This window comes from Vombatus ursinus, unplaced genomic scaffold, assembly GCF_900497805.2.
Source record: "Vombatus ursinus unplaced genomic scaffold, bare-nosed wombat genome assembly UNPS02014778.1, whole genome shotgun sequence".
NCBI lineage: Eukaryota > Metazoa > Chordata > Mammalia > Diprotodontia > Vombatidae > Vombatus > Vombatus ursinus.
In genome coordinates this window covers 16,915,498-16,938,738 of record NW_020954556.1, presented here as the reverse complement: position 1 = coordinate 16,938,738, position 23,241 = coordinate 16,915,498, and the positions used below count along the sequence as shown (strand labels likewise).

Below are 23,241 nucleotides of genomic sequence, written 5' to 3'. Positions count from 1 at the left end.
GAACTAAAAAGGAGATTTTTCATTTGCTTCCATACTATAAAGGGTAGGACTGACTCAAGTCTGTTGCTGTCAGTCTTCCATAGGTGACTATAGGCTTTTTCTTAGAAATTCCAAGCCATCTGACTAGATGTCATCAGGATTATTATTGTGTTTGGTTCTGGCCCCTTATTTTCCAAGGCTGTGTCTTTGGAGTACAAGGTCTGACAGTTTCTCCCAAGCTAGGGATTCAAGTATGAGTCTGGCTATATGAAGTAGGAGCTCTCAAGACTGTTTTCTGTCTGCTTGGCTAATTGGGGACAGCTTCATTACCAGAGGACACTTTCATCTACCCTTTAAACATTTAAAAAAAAATTTTTATAATGAAGGAACTGCATTGTATGGAGAGAACTTGAAATAGTAACTGTGGGACTTTTGACAAGGCCTTTGCCCTCTCCGGGCCTCAGTTTTTTCATTTGTCCAATGAAGGGGTTGGACTAGATGACCTTTAAGCTCCCTTCCAGCTTTCAGTCTGTGCCTCTGTGATCCTAAATCCCACCTCTTACTGGCTACCATTTGCTTCAGCCCCTTTTACACGTACCCTGTGACATAGCAGCACCTTTGCTTTCATGACTATTCATCCCTGTAGGGAAAAAGATGGCATCAAGAAAGCCCTTGAGGTTCTGACCAGGTTGGGCCTGCAGCCATCCCAGGAGGACTGTGTGGCCACACATCGCATCTGCCAGATTGTGTCTACCCGTTCAGCCAACCTGTGTGCAGCCACTTTGGCTGCTGTCCTTCGGCGCCTCAAGGAGAACAAAGGCGAGGATCGGCTACGTTCCACCATTGGAGTAGATGGCTCTGTCTACAAGAAGCATCCACAGTAAGTCTGCCTGGGGAACAAAAGGGCCTTAGGGCTGATCTGCTTGACTTGGGGCAGAATTTGGGTGGTAGAGAGGACAGAGCCCTGGACTAGGAGTTGGAAAGCCTAGGTTCTAATCCCGACTCTGCTGCTGATTATCTCTGTGGTAAGTCACATACATCAGTGGGCCTCAGTTTTTTGTTTTTTTTTTTTTCTATAAAACGAGAGGTTAGATTAAGGCAGGGGTCAGGAAATTATGGCCCAAAGACTTGAATCCAGCATTTAAAAATGTAAAAACCATTCTTTGCTGGGGCTGCATTAAAACAGGCAGTGGCTAGATTCAGCCTTTGGGCCATAGTTTGCCAGCCCCAGACGAAGGGGTCACAGAATTCCTAAGGATTTGCTATAGTAGAAAAACAACACCAACAAAACTGGATTCAGAGTCAGTAACCCTGGTTCTGAGTTCAGATCTGCCAGTGGGCAAGTTCCTTCCTTCTTAGAGCTTTCATTTCTTCTGTAAAATGAAGGGGATGGGGGCAGCTGGGTGGCATAGTGGATAGAGCACTGGCCCTATAGTCAGGAGGAACTGAGTTCAAATCCAACTCTAGATTTTTTGAAGGTGACATCCACCTTCCTTTTGCATATCATGGTGGATCCTCTAGGCATATGAAATAGAATGGATGACCTTTTGTATACTCGTCATTTGCCAGCTACTAACTTTTGGTATGGGTGATCTTTTTGCTCCTCTTGGAGAGGAGGGCATGGTGTCTTTGCCGTTTTTTGGTGCCCATGTTAGGATTTGTCATAAACTTTCATAGGTGCATTTCTAATGGCATGCCAAAGGAAAGAGAGACCCCAAATCAGTTTGATCCATTTTTCCATTGCAGTTTTGCCAAACGTCTTCACAAAGCTGTCCGACGTCTGGTGCCAGATTGTGATGTCCGCTTTCTCCGCTCAGAAGATGGAAGTGGCAAAGGGGCTGCCATGGTGACAGCAGTAGCATACCGTCTAGCAGACCAACACCGGGCTCGACAGAAGACCCTGGAAGCACTAAAGCTGAGCCATGAACAGCTGTTGGAAGTGAAGAAGAACATGAAAAAGGAGATGGAGCGTGGCTTGGGCAAAGAGACACATGCTGGTGCTTCTGTCAAGATGCTGCCAACTTACGTGTGTGCAACACCTGATGGTACAGGTAGGGGACGAGGATTCATTCATTTTTGTCAGGTAGGAGTACATAATAGGCTAAGGAATGGACAGGATTGGGCTGTAGAAATAGACCCTGGGCAAAAATACCTGAGATTCACTGCCTTAGATAAAGTCAGGGATATACCCACGTGCTTCCCCCACTGGTCAGGGCCAGTCCCCCACCATGCTTCTCCACCAATAGGACATACGTCTGTGCTCCAAAATCTAGCTCTAAATGCATTTTCTCCAGAAAGCCTTATCAGGTTCCTGGATTTATTCTGAGCTTCCTTACTGCCCGTGTAGTCACTTATTCTGACACATTTCTGCCTCTGGTTCCTTAATTATTCTGACTCCTTGTTATCTGCCCTTATATTCCCTGCTCACATTCTGGACTGAGTGGTGACACCCATCAGAAAGTTGCCTACTTTTTCTCAACCATCTCAATTGACTTGACTGTTCAGTGGGTAACTAATTGGACCTGCTTTAGCTCCCTTGCAGAACTGGTGTGAAGATCAAATAGGAAGCTAGAGGTTAAAGTGCTTTGAAGGGTTATCACACTGCCAAAGGGTCTGTCTCCCCGCCCCTCCCCCCCCAATCATTGTTGTCATTAGTCTCATTTATTATTTTCCATTTCAGAGAAAGGTGATTTCCTGGCCCTTGACCTTGGCGGGACAAATTTCCGCGTGCTGCTGGTGCGTGTGCGGAATGGGATGAGACGAGGTGTAGAAATGCATAACAAGATCTACGCCATTCCTCAGGAGGTTATGCATGGCACCGGGGATGAGGTGAGGGAGTTAAATGAGGCCCAGGTTAAATCTTATGTAAGCAACCAGTTAGCTATTCTTCCCTTTACCTCTGGTACTACTTGGGTGACGTCCCCAGGAAGTGGTTGCCCTGGAGTTGGGCTGTAGTCTTTTTGCTTTGTCCAGTCAGGTTGTCTCCCCAAGGTAGAAGGATGCCCCAGGAGACTGGTTTCCCAGCATCCTTATCTCCAGCCCTTGCATTCTCAATCTTAGAAAAGCTTTTTTTTTTTCCTTAAAGTCATCTATATCTCCGATGCAGGGTGTTCACCCAGGTCCCTGAACTTTGATCTTTGGGATAGTGGGAAAACCATACTAGATTTATACTCAAGACACTGGGTTGAATCTCGCTTTACTATGTATTAGCTATGTGACCATGAGCAAGTTACTACAACTCAATGGACTTTGATTTTCTCATCTATGAAATAAAAGGTTTGGACCAACAGACCTCCAAGATCCCTTCCAACTCTCAATCTGTTTTCTGTAAGGAATTCTGGAGATGTGTGCCACAAACTGTGACAGCTTCCCACATACTCCTTCCTTTCTTACCTGCAGCTCTTCGACCACATTGTCCAGTGCATCGCGGACTTCCTGGAGTACATGGGAATGAAAGGGGTATCTCTGCCTCTGGGCTTCACCTTCTCTTTCCCCTGTCAACAGAATAGCCTGGATGAGGTAATGTGATCCCAAGTGATTTTTGTGTGACCTACAAACACTTTACTTTACTTCCTTAATAAAGTTAATGGTGATTCTCCAAAAGAGAGTAATTATGGAATATAGATGGCTGGATTTGGTTTCCTAGAAACAGGAGACCTGTATCTCAGTCCCAGCTGACACCTTCACTTCTCTGACCCTGCATTTCTTCATCAGTAAACTGGAGTCAATACTTGTACTTTCTGCCCCCCAGAGTCACAAGGAAAAGTGCTTTGTACAAAGCTTAAGAAATTCGAGTTGTTGTTATCACTGGCTAGCTATTAACATTTCTCTCTCTCATTGAAGATTTCTCCCTTTTTTTTTTTTTTTTTTGTTTTCTGGTTGGCCTAGCTTCTTCTGCAATCTCTCCATCCTTTGGATTTTTATACCTGTTCATCTAGTCCCACAAGGGGATGTATGTATGGCTACATGAGTGTACTTAGATATGCACACAAATTATAGAATTGGGAACTTGAGGAGCAGAGACTTACTTAAGCTGTATTTAGAATTTGAGCCCTTGTCCAGAATTGATTGATTAGATGTTATATTAGATTTGAGTTAAATCCTAACAGACTCTTAATAGATTGACTATTCTGATCAGGTTATGGGCAAACATTAATTGAATGCCTTTGATATCTGAACATTATACTAAATGCCATGGAAAGAAATCCAAGTTCAAAGTATGATTTCTTTTCTGATGATCTTTTAAAGACTAACTGGAAAGATGAAATGACCAAAGAGTCTTTCTCTAGTAGAAAATAAGCTTGCAGAGGAACATGAGTTACCTTGTTTTTGTTTTCTTTGTATTATCAGAAGCTAGTACAGTTCCTTAAATAGTCAACTAGCATCAATTAAACAGTGCCAGGCACCAGACTAAGTGCACAATTATTTGTTAAATTAAATTGAATAAAGACTATAGCATTTTATAATAAAGGATTTCATGGATGCTCTTGAGGTGGAGAGGAGGAATTAAATGAAGGCTTTCCCAGGGGAAGGTGTATTGGAAGCTAGATTTTGAAGCTATGTGGAATGGGGATAACACCCTGCTAGGTGAAGGAAATTATGTATGTCAAGGAATGGAGATGAAAGCAAATGGGTCAGGAGCCCTGGCCAAGTCATTTCCCCACTCTAGGACCTAGCTTTTTCATCTATGGAATGAGGGGGTTAGATTTCTCTAAAGTCTCTTCTAGGTCTAATATTCAGGGATTCTGTGAGTCAGGGGATTGTCAGCCGATTAACTTGTCTGAGGCTGAGTCAAGATACTACCTTTCTCTGGGCCTCAGTGCTCACATCTGATAAATGAGGGTAACATATTCAATCCATAACCATTTAAGTGCCTACTATGTGCCAGTCACTTTACTAAGCACTGTGCCATATTTAGTACCTACCTTGGAGAAGTATTTATATTATGGAAAACTTTTCCCATCCCCAACCCATACCAGTACTGCCACTGCTGTATTGGAACTATATCTATATCTAATAGATGTATGTATATGTCTGTCTGTCTCATCTATCTGTTTATGAAAGCATCCACTCTCAAAGGGAGAGGCCACAGAAAAGGCCTGACCAGCCAAGAGATCAGGAGAAAAAAGTAGAAGAGAAGAGAGAATCATGTTCAGAGGGTGTAGTAATATTCTTGAAAAAATGAAGAAGATATAAAGAGAGAAGGTAGGAAGTGCAGAGTGGGTAGAATCTGAGCTTAGATTTCATTTCATAATCCAGGGAGCCATGATAAATTGTAACTAATCAATACACACTTATTAACTGAAGCAGGAAGATGTCCTAGTTCAGGCCTTCTGGTCTCCCTGGCTTCTTGGTACAGGTGCTTTCCTCAGCTGTACCTGATGCTGAGCTCCTTTGAAACTCCCAGAGCTCCCCTGTGAGGGAGGCTGGATTTGATTGGCTTTCTGCCCTTGACTCGTGGGTGGCCTTGGGCAAAGCACTCAGTTCATTCTCTGCCCTCCCTGTTGCCCCAACCAATCCTTTGTTAAAGGAAGCAAGGAAACTCCCTACTAAGAGGGTTGGGCTGGTTGCTTTAATTGAGGTTTGTAAAGGGCTTTTGACATCCGGAGATGAAAGACTCTTAATTATCATCTGTTGACCTCTACTCTTGCTTTTTTCACATCCCTCTCTGGAAAAGTCTGTTCGTGGCTTAGACTCAGCTGAAACTCCTCCTGCCTCCAAATCAGTGAATCATTTGCACCCTGTAGTCCTTACCTTAAAAATACAGAAGCACAAACCAAGTAGTCTCCTAGGTCTTTTCATTAAGCCATGTGCAAAAGGTCACTTTTGGGCCCAGCTTGCTGTCTGGCCTCTTTGCTTTCAAATCAGCCATCTACTCAGATTTTGTGTTTTTTGATGTGAAGACAAACATTTTCACGATGAGTCTCTGGAGGTTTCAAAGCCTTTTTTCTGTTTACAGCCAAGTCTGGACGTGGCAGACTTTGGGACATGGCAGGCCAATTGGGGTCCATTCAAACTAGCAGGATCTATACTCAGAGCAACTTTGTGGCAATGTCACTTATGCACATTGACAGAAAAGTTCCAGACAAGCAGTTCCCCTAAGGCTGTAGAACATACTTAATGAAGTTTCTTTCTATATTGACTGGTTTAATTGAATTCTCCATATACTTTCTTACCTCCAGATAGGCAATAATTAAGTAATCAGCTAGGTGTTCACTTTTGACTGTAGAAAGACCTATAGACATGTAGAGAGGTGCTAGAGTCCCCTCTCTAGTCATGGTTATCCAGAGAAAGTTACAGGCCAGAGTCTTTTCTCCCATACTGGTTATATAAGGAACCTCAAGGGTGGGGTTAGAGAAGCCAAAAGACAGGTTTTCCAATGACTTGTCCTCTATGGAAAATTGAATTCCAAATAGACTTAAGAAGGAAGTTTGTGTTTAGAGAGTAAGAAGTCATTCCCAAGGCTGGGCAGCATCAGTAATTAAGGCTGCCTTTGTTCGTACACGTTTTGGCTCTCTGGTGACTTATATTTGCTAAGACACTTCTGTATTTCCACAGATCTGTGCTTTTCTTGGTGGGTCAGCTACCCTCTTTCCTGATATGCAGGTTGTCTTCCAAGTTTCTTCATGAGCTGCTGTGGCTGAGTGCTCGTGACCAGTCAGTCACCTGGTGATGAGCCTTCCCATGCCCTTAGCTAGGCTGGCTATTCAGTGATAGATACATGGCTTTTATTTGTTTGTTTTCCCCCAGCCAGTATTGTAAGCCTTTCCACATCACCTGGCAGAACTTATGCCAACTCAGGGCCCATCCACACCAGGGTGAGGCATCCAAGGAGGAGGTAGATAAAGAATCTTCTTCTCTAGCTGGGCCCTCTGTTCTGTCCATCAGTGTGGAGAAGTGATCCCAAAGTGGAGAGGCCGCCATTGGTACTGTAGAATGTCCCTGTGCATTCATCTGAGGAGGAGGAAGAGGAGAGCTAATATTTATATAGCTCTTTAAGATTTCAAAAGTGCTTTACATATATTATTTCATTTGGTCATCACAACAATCACATGAGGTAGGTGATGTTACTGTTGTCATTTTACAGATGAGGAAACTGAGGCTGATAGAGGTTAAGTGACTTGCTGAGGGTCACACAATGAGTCATGTGACAGATTTTGAACTCAGATCTCACCTGACTCCAAGTCCAGCACTTTTAGACACCATCTTGCTGTCTTGAATTGAATAGCTCCTAATATTGCTGCTGCGGAAGGATATTGGCCAATTTTCTGTAAACAGTAGCTTTCCACTGCAAGTGCTCTGGGTTTGTTTGTTTGTTTGTTTAAGTTTGGCTCAGAACATTGATTTTACTGGTGGAGCAAATGCCCAAAGAGGAAACTCCCTCTACTAATGCTATAGAATAGTCTTGTAGAGTTGCCCGTGGCACTTTGAGGGCTAAATGACACATATTGCAAAGTCACATAGCCAGTATGCGTCGAGTCAGACAACAAACATTGATTAAGTGCTTACTATGTGCCCCAGGTACTGTACTAATCACTGAGGATGCACACACCAGGTCCTGACCTCAACAGTCCCTGTCCTCAAGGAGCTTACGTTATAATGGGAGAAGACAACACGTAAAAGAGAGATGAAGATACCGTTTTGAGTAGGGGGAATCTTGTAGAGAAAATGCAGAGGGTCAGAATTGAAGCCATGGCTGGTTGAGACACCCTCCTTAAAATGGAGGTTTTCTGGGAGGAACCAGCCAATCAGAGGGAGAGACTGCAGGGGCAGAGGGGATTTCTAGTATAGTCCTGGGTAAAGAGGTTTCTGGGGCAGTGTAGAGAAAATCTGGGAGAGTCAGGAATACAGCCAGGAATAGGAATGGATAATATGTCAGAACTGATCAGAGCCTAGGTCTTCCTGACTTGAATTGGCCAGGTCTTTGACTTACTCATTGCTTCCACTGATTGGGACTCTCAGCTTGTGCACTGTTCCAAACCCTCGGGTCCTTACCTGCTTCTGAAGAGAATACCATCAATAAAATATCTAGATGGTAGGAAGGTTTCCCTTTGGCCACAGCCAGAGAATACTACTTCTTTTCAGTTTTCTAATCTAGAGGCTAAGAGGAGAGATGAAAAAGTACTCTTGGCTGGAGTTTTCTGATTAGAAAACAAAGGATTAGAGAGAAAACAATGCAGTTCATCAGGTTGCTTCAAAATTACTTACTGGTGTTCTGTCCTAAAAGATAAATAAAATACTGCTTTATGTAGCCGCTTTTAGAAGGTCCGTCTTATTTGCTGAGTCAGCCTAAGTTGAAACTATGGTTTCATGTTACATAGATGAATAGATAATAATAACAAATAGTGGGTTGTAAATGGAAATGAAACTATCTGGGACATGTCTTCAACTTGGGAGGTTGAGGACAAGATGACCCACTCCTAAGAAGTCTTTTGTGTGCGTATCAGAGACAGAATCCTGACCTTGATCATCCCAGGGTCTTACTAATCAAGACTTTTCTTCTATTCTTATTCATATTCATTTGTGATGTTTCTTTAGAGCATTCTCCTGAAATGGACAAAGGGCTTCAAAGCAACTGGCTGTGAGGGAGAGGATGTGGTCAGCCTACTGAAGGAAGCTATTCATCGGCGAGAGGTAAGAATGGGTTCAGGATTGGTTATGCCCCGTCTCCACACACTCACCCACACTCATACGGCTCATACAAGCATGGATCTGGGCATTACACTGCATGATCATATTTATCCCAGAATTCCCAGGGAATTTTCTGTGGAGATCAATGAAGAAAGAGATGTCTCACATAAAAAGAATGTAGGTTCATGAACTTGAAGGGTTTCTGTGTCAGCTAATTGCAAACACATGCTCCCTTTGAGTAGCTCTACAGTCTTTGTGTGGGTGACTCTGACTGTTGTGTCCAGGTGCAGCTGAGTTAGGAGGGTTTGGTCTAAGCACATGACTGCGCTAACAGAAAAGTAGGGTTTGGGGAAGAATGCTGCTGCCATAGAGGCTAAAGATTTAGGGAGGCGTATTATATCATTCTGTCATTTAGTTACACTTTCCCTGATTGTCCTCCTTTCAAGACTCCCTGGCTTCACTCATTTTTCACTCCAGTTGCTGATTCCTTATTTCTCTGTTAGGCTATTGGGTTGTGGAGTTCTGAGACACCCTGACTCCTGCTGACCTGGCTTAGCCTATGCTTGATGTTCCCTTAGGAAATTGATGTGGCCCTTTGCTCTCTTTTCTTCAGGTTGGGGATCTCCCTTAAACACCAGGAATTGGCCCATTAGTGTCACGTGTTGGCCACCCCTGGGTAATATGACACAAGTTATGTGATTCTCATGGCATCAAATAACTTCTTGCTGTCCAGCTTATAGCTTTAAATATAATGAGGAAGTAAGGGCCAGGTCTTCACATTCTTCCTTTCTATCTGCATTTTTTGTTTAAAAAAAAAAAATGCTAGTTTAAACCTGCATAGATATAAGATAACACAGTTCTAAAAAGTTGCCACAATTCACTTGTCATTTCTAAAATAACCACCCCTATTGCTTAGCATGGGTATGGAATATTACCTGTAATGTCAGATTTTTTTTTTCTGATATGTTGATTGGTTTTGCTGAATTTTTCTTTTTCTTTTCTTTTTTTTTGTAACAAAAAATGCTTCATTAACAAGGGATGGAATTGGGAAATTTAAGCAATAAGACAACAGATGTCAATAAAGAGATATTAAAAACAAACAATTCACATGATATCTTCAGCACATTTAAGTTTCTACTCACATTCTGGTTTTTTAAAAGTTGTGTTGGTATCTTTCATTCTCACATCATAGTCTTGATTACACCATATTTCCAGATGTGACTAAGAAAGTATGACTGAATACACCCCATATTCCCCTTCCTTGAAATTCAGACAAGGAGGGTGGCGTGGAGTGTTTCATGATCTGTTCTCCAAGACTCTGAAGTGTCTGAGTCATGAATGAATCAGAAAATGGCTGGTTTTAATGACTAGAGCCATTGTGTGTGTTACTCTCTTGGTTTGTCTTACTTCACCCGACATCAGTTCACACAAATCTTCCCACATTTCTCTGAATTCCTAATTTTTGTTATTTCTTACTTTATGATAGTTTTCCATTACATTCACACACACACATTTGGTTTAACTAGTCCTCAGGCAGTAGGCACCCACTTTGTGTCTTTTTTTTCTTTCATCAAGAGTCCTGCTAAAGATTGTTTCTGTTTATAAGGGACCTTGCCTAATTTGTTTTGGCATCTCCATTTTCTGCAGGCTTGTTTCCATCCTTTCTAGAGCTTTTTACCTGTTTTACTTATGGTAACTTTCCTTTTGCTGAATAGATTTTGGTGTTTCTTATTTTTGTTTTGTTTTTGTTTCATGTTTTTTGATCCTGGAAAGGTCCAGCCCTACAAGAAGTAAATTTCAAGAAACATTCCATTTGGACACATTTTCTTTTCTTGGTTTTCTCACCATTTTTCTCTTAGGTAGCTGGGAAGTTGCCAGGAGAAACCATCTCTAGGAGTAGGCCCTACTTCTCTGTCATCTCTGTCTCTGAGACTAACTCTTTAAAGACACTAACCAGCTCAAGCCACAGGGAATTCTTACCTGCCTTTTTTTCTCCAGGGAGTTCTGGTGCAGGACACATGGGGTGGGGAGAGAGAAGTGAGATGACCTCTGGGATTGAAGACATTGAAAAGAAGACTTTGCCTTCTAATAAAGGCACAATACTTGCCTTTAGCACAGATTTACCCCCTACCTATTGATATCAGTCTATGTATCAGAAGAAATCTATCAAGCTGTTTCTGAGCACCTTTTATGTGCTAGGTATTAGGAGAGATACAGAAGTGTAAGAGAGAGGCCTAGGATTGAGCTGGAAGAGAACTCTCCAGTCATCCATTATTAGGGATCATAGGAGACCTAATAATTGTGGTCACACCTGTAGTCAGTGTCAGACTTGTCCAATAAGAGGTAGTGTGTTGTAGTGGTAAGAACACTGGACTTGGAGTCAGGAGAAACTTGGCACTTTGGTGCTGCCTTGGACACTTGGGACCATTTAACCTCTGAAGCAGTTTCCTCCTTGATTAATATAGGGATAATAATAGCCATGGTACTTACTTTATAGGATTGTTACTAATCAAAGGGCATTTAAGTGTCTGCTATGTCATTCCCTATGCTTGGCTGTGGAGATGCATACAAAAAAGCCCTCAAGGAGCTTCTATTCTATTCTATTCTATTGTGGAAAACACTTTACATGTTATCTGTGGAAAGTGTGAGGATCAAATCAAATAGCTTGTAAAACACTTTGTAGATTATAAAGTATTATATAAAGGGTGTCCCAAAAAGTACAATTTTAAGCTATTAAAAATTAAAGTTGTACTGAGGGAAACACTTTTTGGACATCTTGTATATAAATGTCATCTCTTTTTTTTTTTTTAAATTGGGGCAGCTAGGTGGCTCAGAGGACAGAGTACTGGCCTTGGAATCAGGAAGACTCATGTTCATGAGTTCAAATCAGGCTTCAGGCAATAACTTGCTGTGTGACCCTGGGCAAGTCACGTCACCCTGTTTGCTTCAGTTTCCTCATCTGTGGGATGGATTAGAGAAGAAAATGGCAAACCACTGTAGTATCTTTGCCAAGAAAACCCCAAAATGGGATCACGGAGAGTTGGACACAACTTAAACTATTGAACAACAACAATTTTTTTTTATTATTATTATTACTGTTGCCATTATACCACACTGGTTTCTGTCCTTAAGACATACTCTCATTACAATGATGAGACTTACCCTCATGAGATAGAAGTGTTTAATGAAGTATGTGCATGCTGTTCAGGAACAGGAAAGATCATGGAAGTGGTCAGGGAAGAGGAGTACGACTTGAGCTGACCCTTGTTAGGACCGGGATTTAGATGGAAAACAGGCAGTAGACTAGAGATGGGCAGGAAGACATTCTGAGGATATTCTAAGATTGGGGTTAGGGGATCAAAGAGACCTGGGTTGAATTCTAATCCTGCCACTAGACTGACTATAGGGATAGTAACCTCTCCAAGTTGACCCTTCAGTTACTTCATCTATAAAATGAAGGCTTGGATGATAATGATTACTTGTACTCCTAATTATAATGGCTAGCATTTATATAGTGTTTTGAGGTTTGTAAATCACTTACATGTATTATCTCATTTGAGACATCACTAGCTGATATCTTAGCTCTCATTCAGTTCGGTGTTCTGAAGTCCCTTTTGACTTCCACATTTCTTGTTCTGTCTGCTAAGGGCTATTTCACATTATGTATTGTATATTTTAAGGTCTAATCTAGTTGTTACATTCTGTTTTCTAAGGTCCCATTCAGAACTGACATTCTTCATTCTATAACCTAATATCTCTTCCAGGTTTTTAATTTTATAGTATATATAAGCATAAACTTAGTTTTCTGGTGGCATGCAGAAGGTCAGAAGGGTAGTAAGAATAACTTGGCTATAGTGGTGTTGGTAAATAGTAGTATATGAAGTTATATAGATAGTGCAGGGCCTCAGTACTGACATTCTTAATGGTTGAAATTCCAGTATGTTCCAAAAGGGAGCAATATAAGGTACAGCTGTGATTTGATGTTGCATAAAAAAGATCTCCTGAATATTTTGTTGGGAGACAAACTTTCTAGTGGGCCCTTTGGGATTGAACATTGAATTTCGCTTCTGCAGGAATTTGATCTGGATGTTGTTGCTGTTGTGAATGACACCGTGGGAACCATGATGACTTGTGGCTATGAAGACCCTCACTGCGAAGTAGGACTCATAGTTGGTAAGATCCCAAAATAAGTCATCCCTTTGTGTGTAGGGATGTGCAGACCTGGGTGGGAAAGGCCAAGGGAAGAGCTCTGGCTCCTTTTTGTTTTCACTCCTTTCGTAGGTACTGGTAGTAATGCCTGTTACATGGAGGAGATGCGCAATGTGGAGCTGGTAGAAGGAGATGAGGGGCGGATGTGTATCAACATGGAGTGGGGTGCTTTTGGGGATAATGGCTGCCTGGATGATATCCGAACTGAATTTGACTTGGCTGTAGATGAACTTTCACTCAACCCAGGAAAACAGAGGTAAGCACCTGAAAGATTAGTTTGTAGCCTGATTTTGGTGATGGTCTTTAATGATGGTGTCCATGGGACAGGATCCCATCCTGGTTCTGAGGAATAAGGGTGAATGATCAAAGCCAAAGGGAGTTCAACATACGTTTCTTAAGGTATTCTACTAGATGCTAGGGATACAAAGATGAGCAATAACATGTCATCAAAATGCTTAGAAATATATAAAGGGAAACAGTCACCTTCCTCGGTGAACTTGAGCATCCAGAATGGCCATCAGTTGGGTTCTGGGTATGTGGTAATAATGATTTTGAAGAGAAGCCCTAGTACCTGTGATCCTAGGGAATAAAGCTAACCCATAAAATGGGGCAGTTGGTGGGAACCAGGTAAAGTATGCTCTTTTGACCTAGGGAAAGCAGGCTTGTTAGCTACTCTTCCATATGTTGAGATTGACCATCTCCATAGGACTATACTCCTTTAATACTCATCCCCTACCCCACCCCTACTAAAGCCTCCACCACCATAGTGTTTTGAAGACTGATCCTGAACTTCTTAACCCTCCCCCCCCCCCCCAATTCTCTTATTTTCCTCCTGAAGGTTTGAGAAGATGATCAGTGGCATGTACCTGGGGGAGATTGTCCGCAACATCCTCATCAACTTCACCAAACGCGGACTGCTCTTTCGTGGACGGATCTCAGAACGACTGAAGACAAGGGGGATATTTGAAACCAAATTCCTGTCTCAGATTGAGAGGTGAGAGTGGAGCCTGGGATGGGTAGGGCTGAGTATCCATTTTCTAACCTGAGGGACAGCTGCTCAGCTAACTCCTTACAAAAGAAGCCAAACCGGGAATAATAAGCACCTGTGAAGTGCTTTGTCCTGTGCAGAGAACTGTTCTGGGCATTGGAGGAGATAAACAGTTGAGCCAAGGCACAGTCCTCATTTATTTCCATTTGATTCAGTGCAATTTTATTAACTACTTTCTGGGGATACAAAGGCATCTGCATTCTACCAGGAAGGAGTGGTACAGAATATGTAAGCAAATGCCAGGTAATTGGAGGAGGGAGGCAGAACAAAGAATTTAGAGGGAACAAAGGTAGATTTCCTAGGGGACGTGACACGTGAGCTGAAGGAGATGGAGGATTCTAAGAGTAGACTAACCAGGAAGGAATACATTCTAGTTAAGAGGGACCAGCCAAAGGCAAATTGAGGAGAGATCAGATTTCCATTTGAGGGAACAGCTAGTTAGTGTGACAGTGTTTAAAGGGGACTGATTGGAAATATAACTAGAAAAAGCTAGTTTGGAGTCAGTTTGTATATTATGTGTAGAGGAAGATTGGGGGATAGATTTTATATTTTAGCCCAGAGGTGATGGGGAGCCATTGTAAATTTTTGAGCTGGGGAATGACGTAGACAGTGGGACTTCACAGTCTAATTGTGGCTTAATTTGGGTTTGAACTCACATGTGAATGAATTTTTATAGGTCATCTAACCACATAGACACACCAACTATGTATTGGTCTTATGGCTAAGAGACATAAGATGAGTTTAGCATACCTGGAACACTATCATATTGGGGTTTTGACTTTTGCTACATATGCTGACTTTTCAGCTAGCCAGAGTGACATCCTTGAATTCAGCCTGCATGTCAGACCCAGAAAATAGGAGAGTTGTGGTTTAAATCACACAGGAATGATGAGGACAGCTGGCATTTATACTGTATAGTGGTTTAGAGTTTGCAAGTTGCTTTTATATATATATTACTTCATTTGAATGTCAGGGTAACCCTGTGAAGTAGGAGATATGGGTAATATTATCCCTGTTTAATAGATGAGGAAACTGAGGTCCAGATTGGTTCTGAGTTTCCTCTGGTCTCAAAGCTAGTAAATGTCTTGGAGGTGGAATTTAAATTGAGCTCTTCTTGATACAGGTCCAGCAGTTTAGCCATTGGGCTTGAATTGGCAACTCTCTCTTTTTAGCTTTACTAATAGTGTCAAGCAGCAAACTATAATAAAGCAAATCCACAGTGCAGCAAAATTTCATTGAGTTATTGAGAAGAATTTGTGAAATACCAGTTAGAAAATAACAAAAATAAAGAGTTATTGATGGCTGACACAGTAAAATGGAAATCTCCTTGATTTGAGCATCAGGAGGTTTGGATTTTATTTGTTACAGCTCTACCATTAACAAGTTGTCTGACCCCAGGAACGCCAATAGGCGAATCATGTGCTTTCTCTTGGCCTCTTACCTTAGCTTCTTATCTGAAAAATTGGGGAGCGGTTAAGGTTGGGGTAGATGATTTCAAAAGTTTCTCTAGCTTTACTGTTTTATGAAGCTGAAAAAAAGTGGATCTTTGGGGGGAACTTGCTTTAATAAATAAGAATATTTTCTAATTTTTAGTTTGCTAATATCTGTCTTAGAAGTTTTCATCTAATGCAAATACAAACCATTCTAAGGCAAAATAAATCTTTCTCTTGAAGTTCCACTGACATTTGTGTCTGAGTTCCAAAATAGACTGTGTTTTTATAGTTGCTGTATGAAACTTGGGCCCTTTAAGAAGGACTCTGGTTTGTCATCCTTTGTGTTACAGAGTGGACAGTAAGAATTCAGAGGTTAAGTGACTTGCCCAGGTTGACAAAGCATGAAAAAAACAGAGCTGATATCAGAACTATTGCTAACTTGTAGGTTTCTAGGATGCTATTGTATTTAGCCTTGCTAATTCTGCTGAGCTTATAGGATCATAGAGCTGGATATAGAAGGGATCTGAGAGGACAACTGGTACAATACCCTCATTTTACCGATGAGGAAACTAAAGCTTCTACTAGTTAAGTGATTAAGTTGAGATTTGAACCCAGATCCTCAGTTTTAGAGAACACTGAGAAGTGAGGGCAGTTGAGTTCAAATCCTACTTCACACACTTAACTGGCTCTGTGATCCTGGGCAAGTCACTTAACTAACCTCTTTTTTCTTCAGTTTCCTCATCTGTAAAGTGGGGGTAATCTCCCATAATTGCTGTGAGGATCAGATGAGTTAAACTATGTAAAGCACTTTGCAAACCATAAAGTGCTATATAAATGCTAGCTATTAGCTGCTGTTCTTGTTAACTTAATTATTAGAAACCAGCTATTTTTACTTTCTTGTCCTATCCCTAGTGATTGCCTGGCCTTGCTGCAAGTCCGTACCATTCTGCGGCACCTGGGCCTGGAGAGCACCTGTGATGATAGTATCATTGTCAAAGAGGTCTGCACCGTGGTGGCCAGAAGGGCAGCCCAGCTTTGTGGTGCAGGCATGGCGGCCGTAGTGGACAAAATACGGGAGAACCGCCAGCTGGATTCACTCAAAATCACTGTGGGTGTCGATGGGACTCTGTACAAGCTGCATCCTCAGTAAGCTCCTATCCTTACCCGTGTCTCGTCTTCTCTCTTTCCTGCTTTCATTTCATCTCCTCCCTTCTTCTTCCTCTCTCCACCCTCCCTACTCTCACCCTTCTATCCCTCAAAAACCATAGTTTTTATTTGTCTGATGTTTGGAACCACTTGGTGCCTGGTTGAAGTGTCCACAACTCTGGCCATGAACCACAATCAGTAAAGGTGGATCCTCAGCTCGCAAGCATTTGGTTAGTACCTGCTCTGTGCTAAGCCCTGGGGTATAAAGAAAGAGGAACAAGAGTCCCTGCCCTCAGAGAGCCCACATTCTAGCAGGAAAGACAGTGCATACAGAAATACTCACGATCTCTGTCTCTATGTAGGTGCAGTTCCAAATACTCGTAGGATCCTGATAGTCACCAAACCAAGTAGAAAGTGTTCCCCCTTGCTTGTGACACCCTCCCTTTCTGCCTTTACTCACTTCCTCTTTGTTCCATGAAGGGTCAGACAGTTACCCGGCTGATTCTGTTGCCTGAAATTAGGCTATGCCATTGGTTTTCATTGCCCAACCTGCCTATGACAGCACCATGGAGTGTCCTGCTTTCCTCCATTCCCTGAAGGACGTCCCCACAGATTAATTACAGTGGCACTCTTCATCTGGATGGTTCAGAAGCCTTTCTGCTGTAGCCCAGTCAAAGCCAATGAAGCTTTCCTTGGTTGTGAGGTGGAGAGGTTGCTAGAGTTGGACCTGATCACCACTCTTAGACTTTCATTGTAGTCCATGATGGTCCTCCCCTAATGTCTGCACATCATTGCTTGGGAAGCATCTGAGTGTAAGAGACATTACAGATGAAAATTCAGGTCAGGCCTGGTGATATATGCCTCTGGATGTTATAGAATCAGTCTCTAGCTCCTCTCAGAGGCTATAGGCAGCTGGCATCATCGTGGCAGATTTACAGGATAAGCTTGTTGCTTTCAGAGTTGTTTATTAGGTATTTAGAAGAATCTGGGCTCTGCTGCTTTTTGGTCAGTGTATGTTTCATGGGTCAGGGCCTGACTAAGATGTTGTTTGGGTGTCTCTTTTTTCTTTTACAGTTTTGCAAAAGTCATGCATGAGACAGTGAAGGAATTGGCTCCAAAATGTGATGTTTCCTTCTTGGAGTCCGAGGATGGCAGTGGGAAGGGAGCTGCTCTCATCACTGCTGTGGCCTGCCGGATCCGAGATGCTGGACAGCGATAGAGAAACAACTGAGCCCAGGGAAGAAGTGTTGGGGGGCTTTCTTGGCCGTCTCCTTTTTCCTTTTTTTTTTTTTTTTTTAATTTTTAAAGAAGAAAAAATCCTTTGGTAAATTGTAAGTGAACTTGCACCATGCTGAATCTCTATCCCCTTGTGTCACAGACAGACTTCCTTGCCTGTTTTTTTTTCCTTTCCTTTTTTTTTGTTTGTTTTTTGTTTTTTAATTTGATAGGACGTCCAAGTCCTGAGTTTCGTTTTGAGTTCCTATTCTAGAATTCTGTTGAGTGCCTAGAAATGTGTACCCTCCCAGGCAAAATCAAATGTCATGTGGCTAAATTCACAAGTCCAGTCAGTTTCCATCTTTTCCCTCAGCATCCAGTAACCTTATTAGTCTTTACTAACCTTTTCACAATATAATGATACTGAATAAGATTAATACTTAGTGGCCCTTGAGGGCTCCAGGATTCCTCTCCAGTCTGCATGCAGACTGTATGTAGGATGTAGGATCTCTTACACTTTCATGTTTGACAGTGTTGTGTCACCTTTTTAGTGGAGGCTGTTCACCCCTACAGCTTAGAAGTAGCAGAAGCTAGGGGATGTTGGATCCCTACCTCAACCCCAGGCCCAAGGCGGGAGACATCCCTGTGGCCTGAGGTACAGCAGAACCTTGACAAAATCCTGGGTGTCTCCAGAAAAATGAAAAAGAGGACTGGCTTTGAATTAGAGTGATCCGGAAGCCCAACCACGGGAGTGGGGAGATAGCTGCCTCTCCTGGTTCTGCACACTCAGCCGCCCGCAAGCCATGAGCCTGTTTGCTGGATTCCTTTCCCCTTTCTCTAGAAGTGAAAATACTGTGTTTTCTAACTATGTTTATAGAGCAAGGTTTATTTAGTCTGTGAAGTCAGTCTTCACCTTCATCCTGATATTGTAGGTAATTTGTGAAATGTATGTATTGTATTTATATAGTTTCTTTCATGTACATAGTCACAAAAACTGGTCAGACTGTCCATGGGAATAAAATTTTGTAGCTCAAAGACAGAAAGGCAAAGTTACTGGGGCTCCTTGTGAATGGTTTCTTAATGGGTTATGAGGAGAGGAGGTTGAATGAAGGTAGTGACACAATGACTGTGTCCTAGCTTGTCTCATCTCCTCCCTGTCTCCTTCGTTGGGACAGTGTGGAGTAGCTGGGTGTGGGGCGGGGACACTGTCACAGTAAGTGGCTGTCTCATCTTCTTTCCTGAGGGAGCCAAACCACAGCCATGAAGCTTGATCTCAGTGCTTCAGCTGTGAATGCTTCAGTGGGTCTCATCTTACTGCCATGGCTCACTACCATGAAGGAGGATATTCGGTCTGCACATGACATCCAGCTGAGAAGAAAAAGGGCCAAAGGGAAGGGAAGCCATTTCAGCTAGACTCATCCTCCAGGGTCCCTACTCCCATCAGTTTTCTTGTACAGTCAGCAGAAGGACATGTCATACATAGCTCTTGGGGAGATAGGTTCAGAGGCACGTTTCAATTTTAAAATATGACCAATCACTGGTTGATCAAAAACATTTAAAAAAAAACCCATGCCCAAATCTTTGGGGGTAACCAGTTTGATTGTTTGCTGCCAGCAAATTATATTTGGGCTTTATTTTGTAAATATATCACATGAGATGGTGTCTGCTGATGTCTGAACCACTATGTGTGGCCCCCATCAGTCAGGCGTACATTGGTACTTTTGTATGTTTTTATAAAGTCTTTGTTTCAAGCTGCTGGGCACGAAGAGGGTGCCAAGAGATGCTGCTCTGTGTGCTTTGCATTGCAAGAGCACAAATCCGGAAGCCTGTTTCCGGGGGGAATCTCTGAAATGCTTATTTTTTTTATAAGCTGAAACTATATATAATAGAGAATGACCTTGAGAAAATGCAACTTAAGTATATAGGAGAATTCTAATAGTGTGATTTCAGAAACAAAACTAAATTTAGTGGAATTTTAGATGATTTTAAATGAACAAAATTAAAATATAGTGGGGTGGGGTAATAGATCATTGGAGCTGGAGGGAAATGTTAGCATTTAGAAGTTAGAACTCTAGACCTGGAAGAAATCTTCAAATCACTGAGTATAACCAACTCCCCCTTATTTTAGAGAAAACCAGCCCAATGAAAAGAGGGGAAGTGATTTGCCCAAAGGCATGAAACAAATTTAATAGCAGAACCAGGACTAGAAACCAGGTCTTCTCACTCCTGATCTTCCCACTCTAGTAGGCTGCATCCCAGGTAAACCAACCAGAAAATTACATATGTTGTGGTTATTTACAATAGGAAAGCTATTAGAGCAAGGCTGTATTAAAGTGACCAGATAGCTTTGTTTGTCCAGGATGGGCTGGGTTTGATAACTTTTACTGGGTGGACAGATGTCTGGGGGAAAGCCCCAGGCAAGCTCAGAAGGGCAACTGCGTATAATTTTTGACCAACTGTGAAGAGTGTCCTTTGCCTTTGTGAATTGTCAGTTAATCTCAGCTAGTGTTTCTCCAGGAAAAAGGTATAGTTCAAGGGATTCCCAAATCACTGTTGTATCAGAAGTCCTTACTTAAGGGTTTCTTAGGGTCTATCCCAAGGGCTCACGATTGAGGTGATGCTGCCCATTGACTTCTCCCCTGTAGCAGTAAACCAGCAAATCGTTTATTGAGTGCCAAGTATTTGATTAGTGCTATGCTAGGATGGAGATGTAAAGGTTCTCTAACACAGTGTCCCTGCCCATAAGAAACTGAAAACCATTTGACTCTTTCATGGCCACAGCCACCTAGCTTAGCCTGGGAGCTGTCTAGGAGGGAAAGGGGCCAACTTCCATTTTGTCCCCAACCCCATCCTATCTGCTTCTAGTCTGGCCTATGGCCAAATGGGCTCTCCATTATGCATTGGATAGTCATAAAGGGGATCATCTAATATGATGTTTTTGCTAAAAAGATTATTCTGTCCTGTTCCATATAAAGACGGCCACTTAAAGGAGAGATTCTGTATTGATACAAATATAGGCCCACTTTCCCCTTGGTGTTACTTTGTAGTATATACCTATGGACTTGTTGCTTTTCAAAAAAATTTCATTTTAGGGGTGTGACCTTTGTGTGGGGGTGGGGGAAGGACCAGCCTATATTCAGACCAATATGATATGTTTTTGGGTTTTTTTTTTTTAACTTGAAAGCTAGGGATCATTTATAAATTATTGTTTTGGGGGACAAAAAATAGTTCACTGTGGATTGCCTAAGTCAACATTGAAGAGTGAAATTGTGTCCTTAAATACAAGACCTTGGAAAGGTGCTCAAGTTTTACGGAGGTTATTTCCTGGTTCCGGCTAACAGCCTGCATTAATATAGCTTTGCTGATATTGCTACAATGAATTCTGTTTGAATGAAGTATTCTGTGTAACAGATATGATCCCAAGGCCCTGTCTGTGTCACAGTTTAACCCAGGGAAGATGTTGTCGTCTGTACAGTAACTATTTAAAACTACCTGTACATGTTAAGTATTCTTAATAAAATTTTGAAATTTTCAAAATTTTTTGCTGGTTTATTTGGGGCATTAAAATAAACTATATTGGGGGGGAGGGGACAGGGAAAAGTGTTGCCTCCTGTCAGAGTATTAAGAAAATTCAACAGAGAAGGAACTAATTATTTTTCCCCTGAATCAAGCAGCACAAAAATGTGCCCTGGGTGAAGTGGTAGGCTAGGTTCTTTTTTTTTTTTTTTTTTTTTTACTGACAATTTTGAATTTTTAAATTTATTTTTAGCTTTCAACATTCCCTTTTATAAGATTTTGAGTTCCAAATTTTCCCCCTCCTCAAGATGGCATGCAATCTGATATAGGCTATACTTGTACAATCATATTAAACATATTTCCCCATTAGTCATGTTGTAAAAGAAGAATCAGAACCAAAGGGGAAAACCACGAGAAAGAAAATTAAAGAAGAAAAGAGAAAATAGTATGCTTTGATCTGCATTTAGACTTCATAGTTCTTCCCTTGGAATTGTCTTAGATCACTGCATTGCTGAGAAGAGCTAAGTCTATCACAGTTGATCATTGCACAATGTTGCGGTTACTGTGTACGATATTCTCCTGGTTCTATTAATTTCACTCAGCATCAGTTCATATAAGTTTTTCCAGGTTTTTCTGAAATCTACCTGCTCATCATTTCTCATAGAACAATAGTATTCCATTACATTCATGTATCACAGCTTGTCAGCCATTCCCTAATTGATGGGGCATCCAGTTCTTTGCCACCACAAAAAGAACTGCTGTAAATATCTTTGTGCGTGTGAGTCCTTTTGCCTGACTAGGTATTTTTAATCAACTTTTTAAAACATTCATTTGAGGTGGGGAGACACCCTAGGACACCATCCCATGGTGGGAAACAGCTAATGAGGAAGTATAGTGAGTGGAAGAAATAAGCTAAAAATGGTAGCTTCTTATTTTAATGGATTATTCTTGGTATTCTGTAAGTGCGCTCTGGTTAAGCCCAGTCACAACACCACCCCACCCCTCACTTCCATTACTACCACCGTCCACCTACCTCTAGTTACGGCTTTAGCACCTGGAAGTCAGAAGGTAACTGGGTTCATGTTCCAGGTCTCTTGTTACTACTTCTGCAACCATTGGAAAGTTTTCTAGAAAATGTAGCACATGGCAAAGCAATGAATTGAATCTTGAATATAGCCAAAGATTTTCCTGGAATTTAGAGCTAGGAGGAGGGGCCTTAAAAAATACATTTAGTCCAATGTCCCTTACCATACAAATGAGGAAGCCAAAGTTCAGAGAAAGGGAGTGAGGGGGGAGGGGAGGGATGGTAGCCACAGTCTTGTATCATTGCTTTAGGGACATAGGAAGCAAATGGGTGAAGAAAAGTTGATGTTTGCCATCCTGTATAACCTTGGGCAAGGCAAATTAAGGGCTTCAGCTAATATGTCCCTGAGGTCCATCCCTGATCTAATACTCAATTCTTTAGACTATCAGTTTGAGTTTGTAAAGCCAGACTTGAGTAGCTTTTTGTGTATATACATATATGTATATGCACAATATTTTTGTAGTTCAGTCTTTTCAGCTGTGTCTGACTTTCATGACCCCATTTCTTGGCAAAGATACTGGAGTAGTTTACCTTTTCCTTCTCCAGCTCATTTTACAGATGAGGAATTGAGGCAAACAGGGTTAAGTGACTTACCCATGGTCACATAGCTACTAAGTATCTGAGGCCTTATTCCAGACCCAGTGCTCTATCTAGTATTCCACCTAGCTGCCCACATATATGTAAGTATTGTGTGTGTGTATACCTACACATATACATATCTAATATGTGTATATGTGTAATCTAGTGCATATATATGTATATGTGTGTATATATACATATATATAGTAACCATCTTACGTGTATATAGTATATTAAAATGTGTATTGTGACGTTTAAAAAGTTTGAGACATAATTTCTGGGTAATTAGTCATTTTATTAATAACGTTAGCATTTTGCTAATAAAAGGCTCAGCGACACTCTCAAATGCCAAAGACCCCTCATGGAACCCACTCAACACTTAAATGATCATGGAAGTGTGG

At 41.7% G+C, this 23,241-nt stretch overlaps 1 protein-coding gene across 1 annotated transcript in view; it reads left to right on the top strand.

Annotated features, from left to right (window-relative positions):
- HK2 (hexokinase 2) overlaps positions 1–18,714 on the top strand; it is a 93,708-nt gene extending 74,994 nt beyond the window's left edge. Inside the window, exons 9-18 of the mRNA XM_027865147.1 lie at positions 626–859; positions 1,726–2,030; positions 2,660–2,808; positions 3,379–3,498; positions 8,518–8,613; positions 12,684–12,783; positions 12,892–13,075; positions 13,658–13,813; positions 16,213–16,446; positions 17,521–18,714. Of these exons, the coding sequence (XP_027720948.1) occupies positions 626–859; positions 1,726–2,030; positions 2,660–2,808; positions 3,379–3,498; positions 8,518–8,613; positions 12,684–12,783; positions 12,892–13,075; positions 13,658–13,813; positions 16,213–16,446; positions 17,521–17,665 (1,723 nt within the window). The 3' untranslated portion in view covers positions 17,666–18,714. The remainder of the gene's footprint in view (positions 1–625; positions 860–1,725; positions 2,031–2,659; positions 2,809–3,378; positions 3,499–8,517; positions 8,614–12,683; positions 12,784–12,891; positions 13,076–13,657; positions 13,814–16,212; positions 16,447–17,520) is intronic.
- Positions 18,715–23,241: the final 4,527 nt, after the last annotated feature.